The 17,345-nt window shown below is 56.9% G+C and overlaps 1 protein-coding gene across 2 annotated transcripts; it reads right to left on the reverse strand.

Annotated features, from left to right (window-relative positions):
- Window positions 1-1,060: 1,060 nt before the first annotated feature.
- Window positions 1,061-12,935, reverse strand: lclat1 (lysocardiolipin acyltransferase 1). Of its 2 annotated transcripts, none has more exons than XM_088906203.1 (7): window positions 12,695-12,935; window positions 12,295-12,399; window positions 9,794-9,959; window positions 7,789-7,987; window positions 6,597-6,743; window positions 5,994-6,110; window positions 1,061-4,507 (listed from the first exon to the last, which is right to left on the reverse strand). In XM_088906203.1, exons 3-7 carry the CDS (start codon window positions 9,956-9,958, stop codon window positions 3,975-3,977), a joined length of 1,161 nt encoding a protein of 386 aa, XP_088762329.1. In that variant the 5' UTR covers window position 9,959; window positions 12,295-12,399; window positions 12,695-12,935; the 3' UTR covers window positions 1,061-3,974. The 2 variants fall into 2 exon arrangements, with proteins under 2 accessions (XP_088762329.1, XP_088762335.1); XM_088906209.1 differs by having other exon boundaries at window positions 12,291-12,399; window positions 12,695-12,925.
- Window positions 12,936-17,345: the final 4,410 nt, after the last annotated feature.

Raw genomic sequence — 17,345 nt, forward strand, 5'->3', positions numbered from 1 at the left:
ATTCCCCGATCCACACACCTCTCTCCTGTCTCTCCGATATCGAACCCTGCACACTATTCCCCGATCCACACACCTCTCTCTCCCGTCTCTCCGGTATCACACCCTGCACACTATTCCCCGATCCACACGCCTCTCTCCCGTCTCTCCGGTACCGAACCCTGCACACTATTCCCCCATCCACACGCCTCTCTCCCGTCTCTCCGGTACCGAACCCTGCACACTATTCCCCGATCCACACACCTCTCTCTCCCGTCTCTCCGGTACCGAACCCTGCACACTATTCCCCCATCCACACACCTCTCTCCCGTCTCTCCGGTACCGAACCCTGCACACTATTCCCCGATCCACACACCTCTCTCCCGTCTCTCCGGTATCGAACCCTGCACACTATTCACCGATCCACACACCTCTCTCTCCCGTCTCTCCGGTATCACACCCTGCACACTATTCCCCGATCCACACACCTCTCTCCCGTCTCTCCGGTACCGAACCCTGCACACTATTCCCCGATCCACACACCTCTCTCTCCGTCTCTCCGGTATCACACCCTGCACACTATTCCCCGATCCACACGCCTCTCTCCCGTCTCTCCGGTATCGAACCCTGCACACTATTCCCCGATCCACACACCTCTCTCTCATTTGTCTCTGGTATCGAACCCTGCACACTATTCCCTGTATTCTGTGTGGGTGGCTGTGTTTTACAGAAGTGGAACTGCTCACTGCTATAAAACAGTTCACCCTGTTAGCTGGTATGAATAATTGCCTGTCTGTGCCCATTCCCCTGCATGAGTGACAGGGACAGCCAGCAGTAAGTGGTGTGTACATGGTGACAGGCGTGCCGTCACTACACACTCATACCAGCACTGGCCATACTCGTATGAATACCCAAAAATGAAGCGAATGATGTCAGTATTCACCAAGAACTACAATGTTTTTCTTACGTGTATTACGATGGATCTAATGGAAAACTTGCTGGCGTTCACCTGATCAATATTACCACCGTACAGCCACAGTGCAGCAGTTTCAGACTCAGAACTGACTCAAGGGAAGAGGAAACAGACTGTTTTCTATTTATTAAAATGAATACAAGCACAGTGGTTACAGTCCTACGCACTGCTGGGGTCCCATCTCCCACCGCAGTATAGAAAACTAGGAACAAAGATACCAACAGGACACACAAGGGTCTATCGACTGGTGAAGAGGTATTTCAGAGTGTAGGGGGCATTATTAACAAGAAACGCTCCCACAGATATATTCAACAAGACGTTAAATAAAACTAAGCAAAAAGTGAACGGGTGTGAAATGAGTCATAACATCAAGATCATTCATTGTGGCTTCACGGCCCTGAGAAGCAGGATCGTTCCTCCTGGCTCTGTAAAAACACCAAACACCAAGCACCAAGCAACAAGATCATTCCTCCCGGCTCTGTGACACAATGTGACACCGAGCAGACGGACCGTTCCTCCTGGGTCTGTGACACAATGTGACACCGAGCAGACGGATCGTTCCTCCTGGCTCTGTGACACAATGTGACACCGAGCAGACGGATCGTTCCTCCTGGCTCTGTGACACCGAGCAGACGGACCGTTCCTCCTGGCTCTGTGACACAATGTGACACTGAGCAGACGGATCGTTCCTCCTGGCTCTGTGAGACAATGCGACACCGAGCAGACGGATTGTTCCTCCTCGCGCTGTGAGACAATGCGACACCGAGCAGACGGATCGTTCCTCCTGGCTCTGTGAGACAATGCGACACCGAGCACACGGATCGTTCCTCCTGGCTCTGTGAGACAATGCGACACCAAGCAGACGGATCGTTCCTCCTGGCTCTGTGAGACAATGCGACACCGAGCAGATGGATCGTTCCTCCCGGCTCTGTGAGACAATGCGACAAAGAGCACACGGATCGTTCCTCCCGGCTCTGTGAGACAATGCGACACAGAGCACACGGATCGTTCCTCCTGGCTCTGTGACACAATGCGACACCGAGCAGACGGATCGTTCCTCCCGGCTCTGTGAGACAATGCGACACCGAGCAGACGGATCGTTCCTCCTGGCTCGGTGAGACATTGCGACACAGAGCACACGGATCGTTCCTCCTGGCTCCGTGACACAATGCGACACCAAGCAGACGGATCGTTCCTCCTCGCTCTGTGAGACAATGCGACACAGAGCACACGGATCGTTCCTCCCGGCTCTGTGAGACAATGCGACACAGAGCACACGGATCGTTCCTCCCGGCTCAGTGAGACAATGCGACACCAAGCAGACGGATCGTTCCTCCTCGCTCTGTGACACAGTGTGGCACCGAGCACTTGTCAGTCTGGTGTAGTGACTGTGTCATGTGTATTACGATGGATCTAATGGAAAACTTGCTGGTGTTCACCTGGTAGTCAATACTACCACCGTATAGCCACAGTCCAGCAGCTTCAGACTCAGACCTCACTCAAGGGAAGAGGAAACAGACTGTTTTCTATTAATTAAAAAGAAGACAAGCACAGTGGTTACAGTCCACAGCTCCTACGCACTGCTGGGGTCCCATCTCCCACCGCAGTATAGAAAACTAGGAACAAAGATACCAACAGGACACAACAAGGGCCTATCGACTGGTGAAGAGGTATTTCAGAGTGTAGGGGGCATTAACAAGAAACGCTCCCACAGACATATTCAACAAGACCTTAAATAAAACTAAGCAAAAAGTGAATGGGTGTGAAATCATTCTTTGCAGCTTCACGGCCCTGAGAAGCAGGATCGTTCCTCCTGGCTCTGTAAAAACACTGCAGCATCAAGCAACAAGATCATTCCTCCCGGCTCTGTGACACAATGAGGCACCGAGCAGAGGGATTGTTCCTCTTCGCTCTGTGACACCAAGCAGACGGATCGTTCCTCCTGGTTCTGTGAGACAATGCGGCACCGCGCAGCCTGTGTGAGTGTGCAGCCTGTGTGAGTGTGTCAGTCTGTGCGGGTGTGTAAGTCTGCTGTAGTATATGCGCCAGTCTGTGCGAGTGTGTCAGTGTGTCAGCCTGTCAGTCTGTGCGAGTGTGGCAGTCTGGTGTAGTGTGTGAGTGTGTCAGCCTGGGCAAGTGTGTCAGTCTGTTGTAGTGTGTGTCAGTCTGTGCGAGTGTGTAAGTCTGGTGTAGTGTGTGCCAGTCTGCTGTAGTGTGTGTGTCAGTCTGTGCGAGTGTGCCAGTCTATATGAGTGTGCCAGTCTATATGAGTGTGCCAGTCTGGTGTAGTGTGTGAGCGTGTCAGCCTGTGTGAGTGTGTCAGTCTGTGTGAGTGTGCCAGTCTGGTGTAGTGTGTGTGTCAGTCTGTGCGAGTGTGCCAGTCTGGTGTAGTGTGTGAGTGTGTCAGTCTGTGTGAGTGTGTCAGTCTGGTGTAGTGTGTGAGTGTGTCAGCCTGTGTGAGTGTGTCAGTCTGGTGTAGTGTGTGAGTGTGTCAGCCTGTGTGAGTGTGCCAGTCTGGTGTAGTGTGTGAGTGTGTCAGTCTGTGTGAGTGTGTCAGTCTGGTGTAGTGTGTGAGTGTGTCAGTCTGTGTGAGTGTGCCAGTCTGGTGTAGTGTGTGTGTCAGTCTGTGCGAGTGTGCCAGTCTGGTGTAGTGTGCGAGTGTGCCAGTCTATATGAGTGTGCCAGTCTGGTGTAGTGTGTGAGTGTGTCAGCCTGTGCGAGTTTGTCAGCCCATGTGTGTGTCTTGGTACAATGGCTCTGTTCCTTCGCTATAGGGCAGACTGAAGTGCAGTCTGACAACAGCACATAAAAACAGCACACAGATTAAAACCCACAGGTCCCCTGCCTGGCGGGGGACGGGACGGTGAGGGGGACGGATGAGGAGACGGAGATGGGTGGGGGCACAGCGACACGGGGAGTCCGTGCAGGAGGAGAGCCAGCGTACTCCCTCCTCTCTCGCACGGCTGGGGCATCCAGCGCAGCCCCAAAGTTCTCCAGGGAGTCCCCGTTACCCTACTCCTGCCCCTCAGTCCTTGTCCTTGTCTCCTGCCCCGCTGCCCAGCCTGTCTCTTGCGGCCGCCCCGGTCGCCCCCTGCTTCCTGCGATGGCAGGCCAGCTCCAGCAGCTCCACGCCCCCCACCGCCCTCTGCTGGCCGAGGAAGAACAGCACCACCAGGAGGAAGAAGGCACGGAGGGCGGGAGAGAGGAGGAGGCCGGCGCAGCTCAGCGCGATGAAGGCGCTCCAGTACAGCAGCGAGGCGGCCTGGATCAGCTGCACCCGCCGCTCCGACTTGCAGGGCGGGATGCGGCTGCGCCCCGAGGCGTCGAAGCAGCGCCCCCCGGTGTAGAAGTCCTGCAGGCGCCGCTCCTTCTCGCCCCAGCGCTCCTGGCACCAGGCCTGCAGCTGCGGCACGCCGGTGGGCAGCGTGGACACGGGGTAGCGGCTCACGTGGAAGTGGATCTCGCGCGGGAACATCCCGGCCAGCAGATGGCGCTCCGTCTGGGGGACGTTCTGCGGGTAGGCCACGGTGATGTCGTGGATGGCGTCCAGGTTGTCCCCTGCGAGTGACAGAGAGGAGGTTGGTGCTGGAAGACCTGTGTGGACCCAGCCCTCTTATCCACAAGGCCCTGCAGGAGCTCCTTCTGCTAGACTCAATAACTTGGGCTCACTGACTCCGACACAGCGAGACACAGCACAGCGCTCAGCTCCGACACACCGAGACACACAGCGTGGCGCCAACACAGCTCCGACACACCAAGACACACAGCGCGGCGCTCAGCACAGCTCCGACACACCGAGAGACACAGGGCAGCACTCAGCTCCGACACACCGAGAGACACAGCGCGGCACAGCGCGCAGCTCCGACACACCGAGACACACAGTGCGGTGCTCAGCACAGCTCCGACACACCGAGACACACAGCACAGTGCTCAGCTCCGACACACCGAGACACACAGCACGGCGCTCAGCACAGCTCCGACACACCGAGACACACAGCACAGTGCTCAGCTTCGACACACTGAGACACACAGCACGGCGCTCAGCATAGCTCCGACACACAGCGCAGCACAGCGCTCAGCTCCGACACACCGAGACACAAAGCGCAGCGCTCAGCACAGCTCCGACACACCGAGACACAATGCGTCCAGCACAGCTCCGACACACCAAGACACACCGCGCTCAGCACAACTTTGATACACAGCGCTCGGCACAGCTCCGACACACCAAGACACACAGTGCGGCACTTAGCACAGCTCCGACACACCGAGACACAGTGCAGCGCTCAGCTCCGACACACCGAGACACACAGTGCGGCGCTCAGCTCCGACACACCGAGACCCACAGTGCGGCGCTCAGCACAGCTCCGACACACCGAGACCCACCGAGACCCACAGTGCGGCGCTCAGCACAGCTCTGACACACCGAGACCCACAGTGCGGCGCTCAGCACAGCTCCGACACACCGAGACCCACCGAGACCCACAGTGCGGCGCTCAGCACAGCTCCGACACACCGAGACAAACAGTGCGGTGCTCAGCACAGCTCCGACACACCGAGACCCACAGTGCGGCGCTCAGCACAGCTCCGACACACCGAGACCCACAGTGCGGCGCTCAGCACAGCTCCGACACACCGAGACACGCTGCGCTCAGCACAGCTCATACACACCGAGACACACAGTGCGGCGCTCAGCACAGTTCCGACACACCGAGACACGCTGCGCTCAGCACAGCTCCGACACACAGAGACGCGCTGCGCTCAGCTCAGCTCCGACACACCGAGACGCGCTGCGCTCAGCTCAGCTCCGACACACCGAGACGCGCTGCGCTCAGCACAGCTCCGACCGAGACACACGGAGACACACAGTGCGGCGCTCAGCTCCGACACACGGAGACACACAGTGCGGCGCTCAGTACATGGGTGACCTGCAGGCACAATGTAAGCATACAGGACTGATGGGATACTGTAGCAAAGCTAATGACAGAGCAGCAGGGACACCCAACAGCCCTGCTGACCCTGCGTGAGCCCACGACCCCAGACTGACCTCTGCGCAGCATGTCCACGATGAAAGTGAAGCCTGTAGTGCGGGGGTGCAGGACATACTCGTACTTGGGCAGACTGTTCTTCTCTGCAAAGTCATCGCTGCGTGCACGCGTGTTCTCTGTGGAGGGGCGGGAACAAGCCAGAGCGGAGTGGGACAGAGAGAGAGGGGAGAGCAGGAGGTCAGCACCACCTGAGAGCTCAGGGCAGCGTGACCTGTGAAATCAGCGTCACCTGAGAGCTCAGGGCAGTGCTACCTGAGAAATTAGTGTTACCCGAGAGGTCAGGGTAGCGATACCTGAGTGATTAGTGTTACCTGAGAGGTCAGGGCAGCGAAACCTGTGAAATCAGTGCCACCTGAGAGGTCAGGGCAGCAATACCTGAGAGATTAGTGTTACCTGAGAGGTCAGGGCAGCGATACCTGTGAAATCAGCATCACCTGAGAGGTCAGGAAGGACAGTGTTACTCAGGAGGTCAGGGCAGCGATACCTGAGAAATTAGTGCTACCTGGGAGGTCTGGGCAGTGCTACCTAGGAGGTCAGTGTTACCCAGGCTGTCAGTGCTACCTGGGAGATCAGGGCAGTGTTATCCAGAAGGTCAGTGTTACCTGTGAGATCAGTGCCTTCAGGGAAGATGAGCAGCTGCAGTGGCTCCCTGATGTCACAGAAGTACTGCAGCATGGCCTGTAGGTGGTGCTGGTCCTGTTCCCAGCGCCGATGAATGAAGATAAAGGAAGCCACCTGCATGGCCCAGCCTGTAACACACAACAGCCTGTCAGATCGACACAGCACAGATTTCTGTTAATTACACATTAGCATGCAGTACCAGCTCAGCACTGATTGTTGTAGTAAACAATGTTATGTGTGTCAGTGTCTTAGCGTGCCAGTGAGTCAGTGTCTCAACGTGCCAGTGAGTCAGTGTCTCAATGTCTCAGCGTGCCAGTGAACCAGTGCCTCAATGTCTCAGCGTGCCAGTGAGCCAGTGGGTCAGTGACTCAGCGTGCCAGTGAGCCAGTGGGTCAGTGACTCAATGTCTCAGCGAGCCAGTCAGTGAGTCAGTGTGTCAGCTTGTCAGTGAGTCAGTGTCTCAATACCTCAGCACGCCAGTGAATCAGTGTCTGTGTCAGAGAGTCAGAGTCTCAATGTCTGAGCGTGTCAGTGAGCCAGTGTGTCAGTGTCTCAATGTGTCAGTCTCAATACCTCAGCACGCCAGTGAGTCAGTGTCTCAATGTCTCAGCGTGTCAGTGAGCCAGTGTGTCAGTAACTCAGTGTCTTAATGTCTCAGTGTGTCAATGAGTCAGTGTCTCAGCGTGTCAGTGAGTCAGTGTCTCAATGTCTCAGCATGTCAGTGAGTCAGTGTCTCAATGTGTCAGTCTCAATACCTCAGCACGCCAGTGAGTCAGTGTCTCAATGTCTCAGCGCGTCAGAGAGCCAGTGTGTCAGTGAGTCAGTGTCTCGATGTCTCAGCGTGTCAGTGTGTCAGTGACTCAGTGTCTTAATGTCTCAGTGTGTCAGTGAGTCAGTGTCTCAGCGTGTCAGTGTCTCAATGTCTCAGCACGCCAGTGAGTCAGTGTCTCAATGTCTCAGTGTCAGTGAGTCAGTGTCTCAATGTCTCAGTGTCAGTGAGCCAGTGTGTCAGTGTCTCAATGTCTCAGCGTGTCAGTGAGTCAGTGAGTCAGTGTCTCAATGTCTCAGCGAGCCAGCGAGCCAGCGAGCCAGTGTCTCAGCGTCTCAGCGTGTCAGTGTCTCAGTGTCTCAGCGTGCCAGAGTGCCAGCGTGCCAGCGGGTCAGTGTACTGACCGAACCCTGGGATGGCCTTCAGGCCGGCCTTGAGGCAGATCTTCTCCAGCCTCAGGTAGCTGTAGCGCAGCAGGCAGCACCACAGGAACATCCAGTCCAGCCGCGTGCGGTGGTTCATGATGATCACACTGCGCTCGCCTGGCACAAAACCGTCACCCGTGATCACCACCTTCACCCCGAACACCAGCTCCAGCAGCGCCTGGAGGAGGGCAGGACAAGACAGAGAGACGTCATCACCACTTACCCACACAGACAGACCGACAGACAGACCCCAGACTCACAGAGACACTGACAGACAGCCAGACAGCCAGAGACACTGGCCCGCAGACTGGCACACAGACCCCAGACTCACAGAGACACTGGTACACAGACCCCAGACTCACAGAGACACTGGCCCACAGACTGGCACACAGACCCCAGACTCACAGAGACACTGGCACACAGACCCCAGACTCACAGACTGGCACACAGACCACAGACTCACAGAGACACTGGCACACAGAAAGACTGACAGACAGACAGACCCCAGACTCACAGAGATACTGGCACACAGACTGACAGACCCCAGACTCACAGAGACACTGGCACACAGACTGACAGACAGACCCCAGACTCACAGAGACACTGGCACACAGACCCCACTCACAGAGACACTGGCACACAGAAAGACTGACAGACAGACAGACCCCAGTCTCACAGAGACACTGGCACACAGACTGACAGACAGACCCCAGACTCACAGAGACACTGGCACACAGAAAGACTGACAGACAGACAGACCCCAGACTCACAGAGACACTGGCACACAGACTGACTGACAGACAGACAGACCCCAGTCTCACAGAGACACTGGCACACAGACTGACAGACAGACCCCAGACTCACAGAGACACTGGCACACAGAAAGACTGACAGACAGACAGACCCCAGACTCACAGAGATACTGGCACACAGACTGACAGACCCCAGACTCACAGAGACACTGGCACACAGACTGACAGACAGACCCCAGACTCACAGAGACACTGGCACACAGACCCCACTCACAGAGACACTGGCACACAGAAAGACTGACAGACAGACAGACCCCAGTCTCACAGAGACACTGGCACACAGACTGACAGACAGACCCCAGACTCACAGAGACACTGGCACACAGAAAGACTGACAGACAGACAGACAGACCCCAGACTCACAGAGACACTGGCACACAGACTGACTGACAGACAGACAGACCCCAGTCTCACAGAGACACTGGCACACAGACTGACAGACAGACCCCAGACTCACAGAGACACTGGCACACAGAAAGACTGACAGACAGACAGACCCCAGACTCACAGAGACACTGGCACACAGACTGACTGACAGACAGACAGACCCCAGACTCACAGAGACACTGGCACACAGACTGACAGACAGAGAGACCCCAGACTCACAGAGACACTGGCACACAGACTGACAGACAGACAGACCCCAGACTCACAGAGACACTGGCACACAGACTGACAGACAGACAGACCCCAGACTCACAGAGACACTGGCACACAGACTGACAGACAGACAGACAGACCCCAGACTCACAGAGACACTGGCACACAGACTGACAGACAGACCCCAGACTCACAGAGACACTGGCACACAGACTGACAGACAGACAGACCCCAGACTCACAGAGACACTGGCACACAGACTGACAGACAGACCCCAGACTCACAGAGACACTGGCACACAGACAGACTGACAGACAGACAGACCCCAGACTCACAGAGACACTGGCACACAGACTGACAGACAGACAGACCCCAGACTCACAGAGACACTGGCACACAGACTGACAGACAGACCCCAGACTCACAGAGACACTGGCACACAGACCCCAGACTCACAGAGACACTGGCACACAGACTGACAGACAGACCCCAGACTCACAGAGACACTGGCACACAGACCCCACTCACAGAGACACTGGCACACAGATGGACAGTGATATAGACAGACTGACCACAGGCAAGGTGAGCCAGGTGGCAACGATGCGGTCAGTGAGCCAGCGGTACCAGGCAGGGGAGAGCATCATGAGAGGCAGCACTGGGCCCAGCATGAAGACACTGCCGAAAAAACTGCCCAGGAACAGCATGGCCACGAAACACAGCCCCCGCACAGACACCATCCTGGGGGAGACGGGAGCAGAAAATACACAGAATAAGTCCACAGCACTATGGCATGACAATCTGGACACACTGAGAGCACTGGTAGAGCAGCTAAGAAGTTTAATCAAAAGTGCTTTTACAACCCGACTCTGTGGCAGAGGTTGTGATGGGCGGGCCGCGCGCTCGGGGCAGACAGCGGGCGGACAGACAGGACTGCACTGCCTACTGACAAAGTCCAGTTCACAGTCAGCTGCTCTATGTGTCTGACCGAGAACATGCACAGTGAGAGAGGAGAAGGATCTTCGCCCTCCTGTTCCCTCTCTCCCCCTGGGCGCTGTGGAGGAAGGGGGCCCAGGGTCAGCCTGCCTGCCACCAGGAGAGAGGACTTCGCCCTTACCCTCTCTCTCTCTCCACTGCCTGCCGCCGCCAGCAGGGTAATCAACTCAGGGCGCTGACGCTCCTGGCCTGCCTGGGCATTAGGTCTCCAGGGCTTCAGGCGCAGCTGTGGCACCTGGCATGACTCAGCAAGCGCTCCCGTTCCCCAGTCCAGCAGCCCTCAGCAGGCTCCCACACTGTGGCCTGCCCATTCCTGCCCAGCTCCAGCCCGATTCCTGCCCCATTCCTGCCCGGCTCCAGCCCTGGTCCTGCCCCATTCCTGCCCCGCTCCAGCCCCGGTCCTGCCCCATTCCTGCCCCATTCCTGCCCCGCTCCAGCTCCGGTCCTGCCCCATTCCTGCCCCGCTCCAGCTCCGGTCCTGCCCCATTCCTGCCCAGCTCCAGCCCCATTCCTGCCCGGCTCCAGCCATGGTCCTGCCCCATTCCTGCCCCGCTCCAGCCCCATTCCTGCCCCATTCCTGCCCCATTCCTGCCCCGCTCCAGCCCCGCTCCTGCCCCGCTCCAGCTCTGGTCCTGCCCCATTCCTGCTCCATTCCTGCCCCACTCCAGCCCTGGTCCTGCCCCATTCCTGCCCCGCTCCTGCCCCGGTCCTGCCCAGCTCCAGCCCCATTCCTGCCCCATTCCTGCCTGGCTCCAGCCCTGGTCCTGCCCCACTCCTGCCCCACTCCTGCCCCACTCCAGCCCCACTCCAGCCCCGGTCCTGCCCCGGTCCTGCCCCGGTCCTGCCCCGCTCCAGCTCTGGTCCTGCCCCATTCCTGCCCCATTCCTGCCCCATTCCAGCCCCATTCCAGCCCCGCTCCTGCCCCGCTCCAGCTCTGGTCCTGCCCCATTCCTGCCCCATTCCTGCCCCACTCCAGCCCTGGTCCTGCCCCATTCCTGCCCCATTCCTGCCCCACTCCAGCCCTGGTCCTACCCCATTCCTGCCCCGCTCCAGCTCCGGTCCTGCCCGGCTCCAGCCCCATTCCTGCCCGGCTCCAGCCCCGCTCCAGCCCCGCTCCTGCCCCATTCCTGCCCCGCTCCAGCCCTGGTCCTGCCCCATTCCTGCCCCGCTCCAGCCCCATTCCTGCCCCGCTCCAGCCCCATTCCTGCCCCGCTCCAGCTCCGGTCCTGCCCCGCTCCAGCTCCGGTCCTGCCCCATTCCTGCCCCGCTCCAGCTCCGGTCCTGCCCCATTCCTGCCCAGCTCCAGCCCCATTCCTGCCCGGCTCCAGCCATGGTCCTGCCCCATTCCTGCCCCGCTCCAGCCCCATTCCTGCCCCATTCCTGCCCCGCTCCAGCCCCGCTCCAGCTCCGGTCCTGCCCCATTCCTGCCCCATTCCTGCCCCATTCCTGCCCGGCTCCAGCCCTGGTCCTGCCCCATTCCTGCCCCGCTCCAGCCCCGCTCCTGCCCCATTTCTGCCCCATTCCTGCCTGGCTCCAGCCCTGGTCCTGCCCCACTCCTGCCCCACTCCTGCCCCACTCCAGCCCCATTCCTGCCCCATTCCTGCCCCGCTCCAGCTCTGGTCCTGCCCCATTCCTGCCCCCCTCCAGCTCTGGTCCTGCCCCATTCCTGCCCCGGTCCTGCCCCAGTCCAGCCTCGGCCCTGCCCTGGTCCAGCCCTGCTCCAGCCCTTAGAGCGCAGTCTGCCCGCTTGCTCAGAATGGGGTCTCCACTCTGGACTTTCGGACAGAAGGACTTCACAGGAGCCAAGTGTGGGCTGCACTCAGGGCAGACAGATGCTAGACAGGCCCACAGGGCCGGAGGATCAGATCAGAACCAGAACAGCGCCCCCACCCTGCTGGGGAAGGAAACTCGACAGCGCTGCAGGCAGAGCGCGGGTCCCGGACGGGCGCTGTCCAGCAGGGCTCACAGGAAACCCCGAGCGGCTTGCAGCGAAGACCGACTGCCCCACGCATCTGCGTACACATGCACCGTGCTCCTCACACGCCCTAGCCTCCACGTCACGCCCTCCGAGCATACCTACTCGTCAACAGACTCCTCAGACCGGTTCGGCTTCTCCTGACTGCGGGCGGGCCAGCCGGATCCCGTCTTCCCGGATTTATTTAACAGCAGAGAGCAGCTATAATCCCTGTGGAGAAAGAGCTGCGTGAGTGGCGCTTACTGGCAGCCTTTTAATTCCGTTATCCCCGGGTATGAATGTGCAAGGATGCGTTAATGCGTGCCCACAAAGACCCGCAAGCACGCGTCCCGCCACTCCCTCGAAGTGCATTCAGTTCATTGTTGCGGGTCGCGGGTTGTAAAGTCACAGTGCCGAATCATCCACGGGCGGATATGATGCTGCTGTGTAACTGGGCACGGCGCGTTTCCTTCCCCAGCGCCGTGTTTACTCCTGAGTGCAGAGCCGAGCAGGCGGTAACCCTCACCTGGAGCTGGACCGCCAGTCGCGCACAGGTACCCCGGGGCCGCGGGTCAGCCGGGTACGGGACGGATCGGAGTGTGCCTCATTAATTCCGCAACACAAATGCCGTGAGACGAAAACGAAGTCTTAAAAAAGTAGGAAAGCGAAAGCCCCTTGGTGCAGTCCTAGAGCCTCCGTGCGAGCGCGCTGCGAGCTCTGCGCTTTCCTCTCCTCGGCCGCCATGGCTGGCACAGCGTCTGACGTCTGACCTCTCACCTCTCACCCCTCACCCCGCTCTGCGCTGGGCCGCCAGGGGGCGCTGCGTGCGCGGCCGCTCGAGCCGAGGGGCGCTAGCGCGTTATCGCATCGTTTAAAAATATCTGCAGATTGTTATTTTTACTTTGCTGTTCTCCTCCCCGGCGTTTCTTTCTCACGGCCTGTTCTGTTTGCAGCCTGTCCTGTCAAAATAGCTCATGCTATTTTGGAGTCCACTACTGTCGCTTCGAAAAACGACGACGGTGGTGTCCGCTGAATTTCGCAGTACAGTACCTCGCTGAAGTCACGACAAGAAACTATAACAGGTGTCACTCTTCAGTTATGTCCAAAACAACGCAATGAATTCGTAGCGACGTGAACAATGAATTCTGTTACACGTCTGCAGTAAAACGAGAATATAATAATCTATTAGTTCACTAGTAAAACAAAATATTACCGAAGGAATTAGACATTTTGACACATATTCTTCGGTAATCTTGCCTAGCAACACCCCTCGGACTGCGTAATGTAGAGATAGGCACGGCGGCCCGCCTCGAGCAGTGAGAGTCACGGAGGACCCGTCGGTAAACCGCTCCACACTTTGCAGGCGCCTTGTGAACAAATACTAGTCCTTACGGTCATGAGACCGCAGATGCAGTCATTGCATTGTGCAGTGAATTGAGCAACTCAGTTGATTTTTGTTTTGCAAAACAAATCCGGTGACCAGTAGATATGGGCGTGGGATCATGCTAATCTCAGTTGTGTCCACCTGGAACTGGAGATGTTACACCTGGAAACCCAGCCATGACACTCCTGTGAGCATGTGCAGGCAGATCCTATGCACGCTTCCTATTACAACTCAGATTACATTAACACACAGCTCTATTAAACAGTGTATGTGGACACAGAGCTCCTATCAAAATGCAGTGTGTGTCTCTCTGGTGCGTGTGTGGAGTGCGACAGTGTGTATCTCTGGCTCTGGTGTGTGTGTGGAGTGCGACAGTGTGTGTCTCTGATTCTGGTTTGTGTGTGGAGTGCGACAGTGTGTGTCTCTGACTCTGGTGTGTGTGTGGAGTGCGACAGTGTGTGTATCTCTGGTGTGTTTGGAGTGAGACAGTGTGTGTATCTCTGGTGTGTGTGTGTGGAGTGGGACAGTGTGTGTATCTTGGTTGTGTGTGTGGAGTGCGACAGTGTGTATCTCTGACTCTGGCTCTGGTGTGTGATCATCATCATTATTATTAGTGCCACCACTGTTTTCATCAACACCATCCCTATGGTATCTGTGATTACCAGTACCAACGCTGTTGTCATCACCACCGTCTCTAACAGGATCATCTTGGCCATCCTCCTCCTCCTCCTCCTCTCCCTGCGTGTCAAGATCGGTCAGTCAAGGGCAGTGGCCAGAGCCTCTCTCTGAAGAGAACCTCCAGTTCGTCCTCCTCCCGCCTGGCAGTGAGTGCACACAGGCCCTGAGCTCACGCTCGGTGCAGCCCAAGTGTGGAGCTGGAGGTGTGTTCCAGTCGTACCCCGGACCCCAGCTCTCTCTCTTTGTGAGGTCCCCTAAGGGACCCCGTTTCCTGTGCTCTGATGTGCGCTGCAGCGCTGTCATGCTGCAGGGCACGGACTCGGACAGCGGCTCCCCAGCCATTCCTGACATTCTTTCCAATGGAAACAATCCGCCACTCCAGTCAGCCAGCCCGCACAGCCCCGCCCCCAGCTCCTCCAGACTCTCACACATGCACACACGCACTCGCTCTGGACGCCCTGCCCGGGCTGACCACTGACCCACACGGCCTGCCGGACCGGTCTGTGCGTCTCATTGGCAGTGTGTGGGTGTACCTGTGTGCATTTCACTGTCAGAGTGTGTGTATAACTCACTGTGTATTTCATTGTCAGTGTATCTGTGTGTGTATTCCACTGTCTGTGTGTGTACTTCATTGTGTATTTCACTGTCAGTGTGTCTGTGTGTATATTTCACTGTCAGTGTGTCTGTGTGTGTATTTCACTGTCAGTGTGTTTGTGTATATAATTTGACAGTGTATTTCACTGTCTGTGTATCTTTGTGCGTATTTTACTGTGTGGGTAAAGTCAATTTTCCAAAGTCTGCGAAAAGGTCTGCTCCCAGGATTGAGTGGAAAATTGGGGATTATTTATAACTGTAATGAGGAAAACAGACTGGCACTCTCCACTGGGACAGCATGGCAGGGTACGGGATCAGAGAAAGGGTAGAGATCCGAGCAAGTGCACAGTGAGAGCTGAAAGCTGAGCCCAATGGTGATCAATATCTATATCAATTAAATAACAGGTGTGGGAACAGTCTGAGCTCCTGGCCGGACACTGATCAATATCTATATCAATGAGGACGGTTGGATCAGAGAGGACAGGGATTGTCCTGGTACTCCCACTCCAAGCCACACCGAGACCAGCCAGCCCCAGGACAGCACTGCTACTGTACAGCACCACAACTCAGACTCAGCCACATCACAGCACAGATCAAACAGCAATATCTCACACACTGGGACACACACACACAAACACAACATAAACTGGAATGCTACAGAACCCTAAACAGACAATACACACTAGCCGAATATTTGACCAAGATCAGAAACAGCAAACAGAAACAGACCCTGACGAAGTACAGGTCAATACAGCTCTATGGCCAGCTCAGAGGCTGGGGAAACAGACAGCAGGGAGACACTGAGACAGAGATGTACTTCCTACTGCACTGTGAGAAACACTCGGGGTTTCAACAAACATTCTTCTCTAAAATAAATCTAATCCCAGAATTCCCACACCCGCCAGCATCACAACGGGTCCCAATCCTACTGGGAGAGGGAGGAGGGAACTCAGTTGAACTGGCAGCCCAGTATTTACCCCCCTGTCACAGCCTGAGGAACAGAGTGAATAGGGAGAGGACAGGGTATCAGAGAGGGGAGAGAGAGGAAAGAAGAAAACAGCAGATTGTGTAGAAGGTGAACACAGATAAACCACGTAGCTGCGCACATTACACACTCGAAGACTTTCACAGACATGCACAGGTGGAGATGACGATGCACACAGGCACGGCAGCACTGGCGCAGACGCACGCCCGGAGAGACAGGGGGCGCAGTTGAGCAGAGCTGCAGCAGGCAGGAAGACAGGGCTGCGGTCCACACGGTGCTATTTATACACTCGCTGCAGCCTGGGCTCACCGACACACAGGAAATCACTGTGTGCAAAAGCTGAGCAGGTGGGGGGGGAAGGGGGAGAGGAGAGAGGAAGAGACACCGAACACGGAGCGTGAGACTGAGGAGAGGAGAGGGCACTGTTAAAGATGGTGCAGATTCTGTCACTGCTGTAGTGTAAACATGGTGACCCCTGGCACAGCGCCACCTGGTGGCAGGGCATGAGAGCAGACACACTGCAGCACTCTCAGAGGCAAAACAAGGCAGCACAGTCCTGTGCAGTTAGGTGCTTTGATCCCTGATGACACCCTGTGGTCACTGTGTGTGTTCTGAAAAAAACACCTTCCAAATTCAGATGTGTGTGCGCATGTTTGAGATGCCCATAAAGCCACACTGTCCACCTGACATCCATCTACCCCTCTGTCCACCTGGTGTCTGTCTGCCTCTCTGTCCACCCGACACCTGTCTACCCCTCTGTCCACCCAACACCTGTCTGCTCCTCTGTCCACCCGGTGTCTGTCTGCCTCTCTGTCCACCCGACACCTGTCTACCCCTCTATTATCTCAGCCTGCAAGGGGACTACAGAGCCTCAGAGGGGAACAGACAGAGGTGGGAGCGAGGAGGCTGGCAGGAGCAGGTGAAGAGGAAGGAGACGGGCCTGTCTCCCCAACGGGCTGCCTGCCTGCTTGGCATCGTGGGTACCGCACATAGCTGGTCAGGGTCCGACCCTCCTGAGAGAAACTCGGGGTGGAAGCAGGTCCAGTTCTCAGCTGCTCTCCCTCTGGGCCACTGTGTTATAACATACAGTACACGTGCTCCTCCTTGGCCAAGATCTGAAGTGCCATGGTGGAAATGTCCGTCTTGACACCGACAGTACTGGAGTCTGTGTTACTCTAAACCCGACATCAGTGTGGCTGTCTCCCCGCTCACACACTGCATTGACGATGTTAGACTCCAAAGCCATTTGAACAGCGACAACACAAACTCTCAAGAAACCCCCAGCGTGAGCACAAGATTGAAGTCAGCCAGTCCTGGAGAGCAGCAGCCTGTTGGCTTTCTAGGTGTTTTTAAATCCACTGCAGCCTTAAGATCCAGAGTTCTGTACGGCCTCATGGGCGATTTAAGGAGCAACGACACCCTGGGGCTCGGCTCTCACCCACAGGGGTGGGACGGCAGCCCCCGAGCCGAGTCCTGAAGAGATCCGGCCCTGCTGGCCGATCTCCTCCCAGACTGACAGAGACAGACACCGTGGCC

Source organism: Atractosteus spatula, chromosome 2 (assembly GCF_055471065.1).
Source record: "Atractosteus spatula isolate fAtrSpa1 chromosome 2, fAtrSpa1.hap1, whole genome shotgun sequence".
Classification (NCBI taxonomy): Eukaryota; Metazoa; Chordata; class Actinopteri; order Semionotiformes; family Lepisosteidae; genus Atractosteus; species Atractosteus spatula.

Bases quoted from the DNA above. Each gene is read 5' to 3' on its own strand.
- lclat1 (XM_088906203.1), bottom strand. From the start codon at position 9,958: ATGGTGTCTGTGCGGGGGCTGTGTTTCGTGGCCATGCTGTTCCTGGGC. The intron at 7,988-9,793 runs GTCAGTCTGTCT...GCCCTCCTCCAG, and splicing joins CCTGGCTCACCTTGCCTGTG to GCGCTGCTGGAGCTGGTGTT. The intron at 6,111-6,596 runs GTAACACTGACC...GCCCCTCCACAG, and splicing joins TGAAGGCACTGATCTCACAG to AGAACACGCGTGCACGCAGC.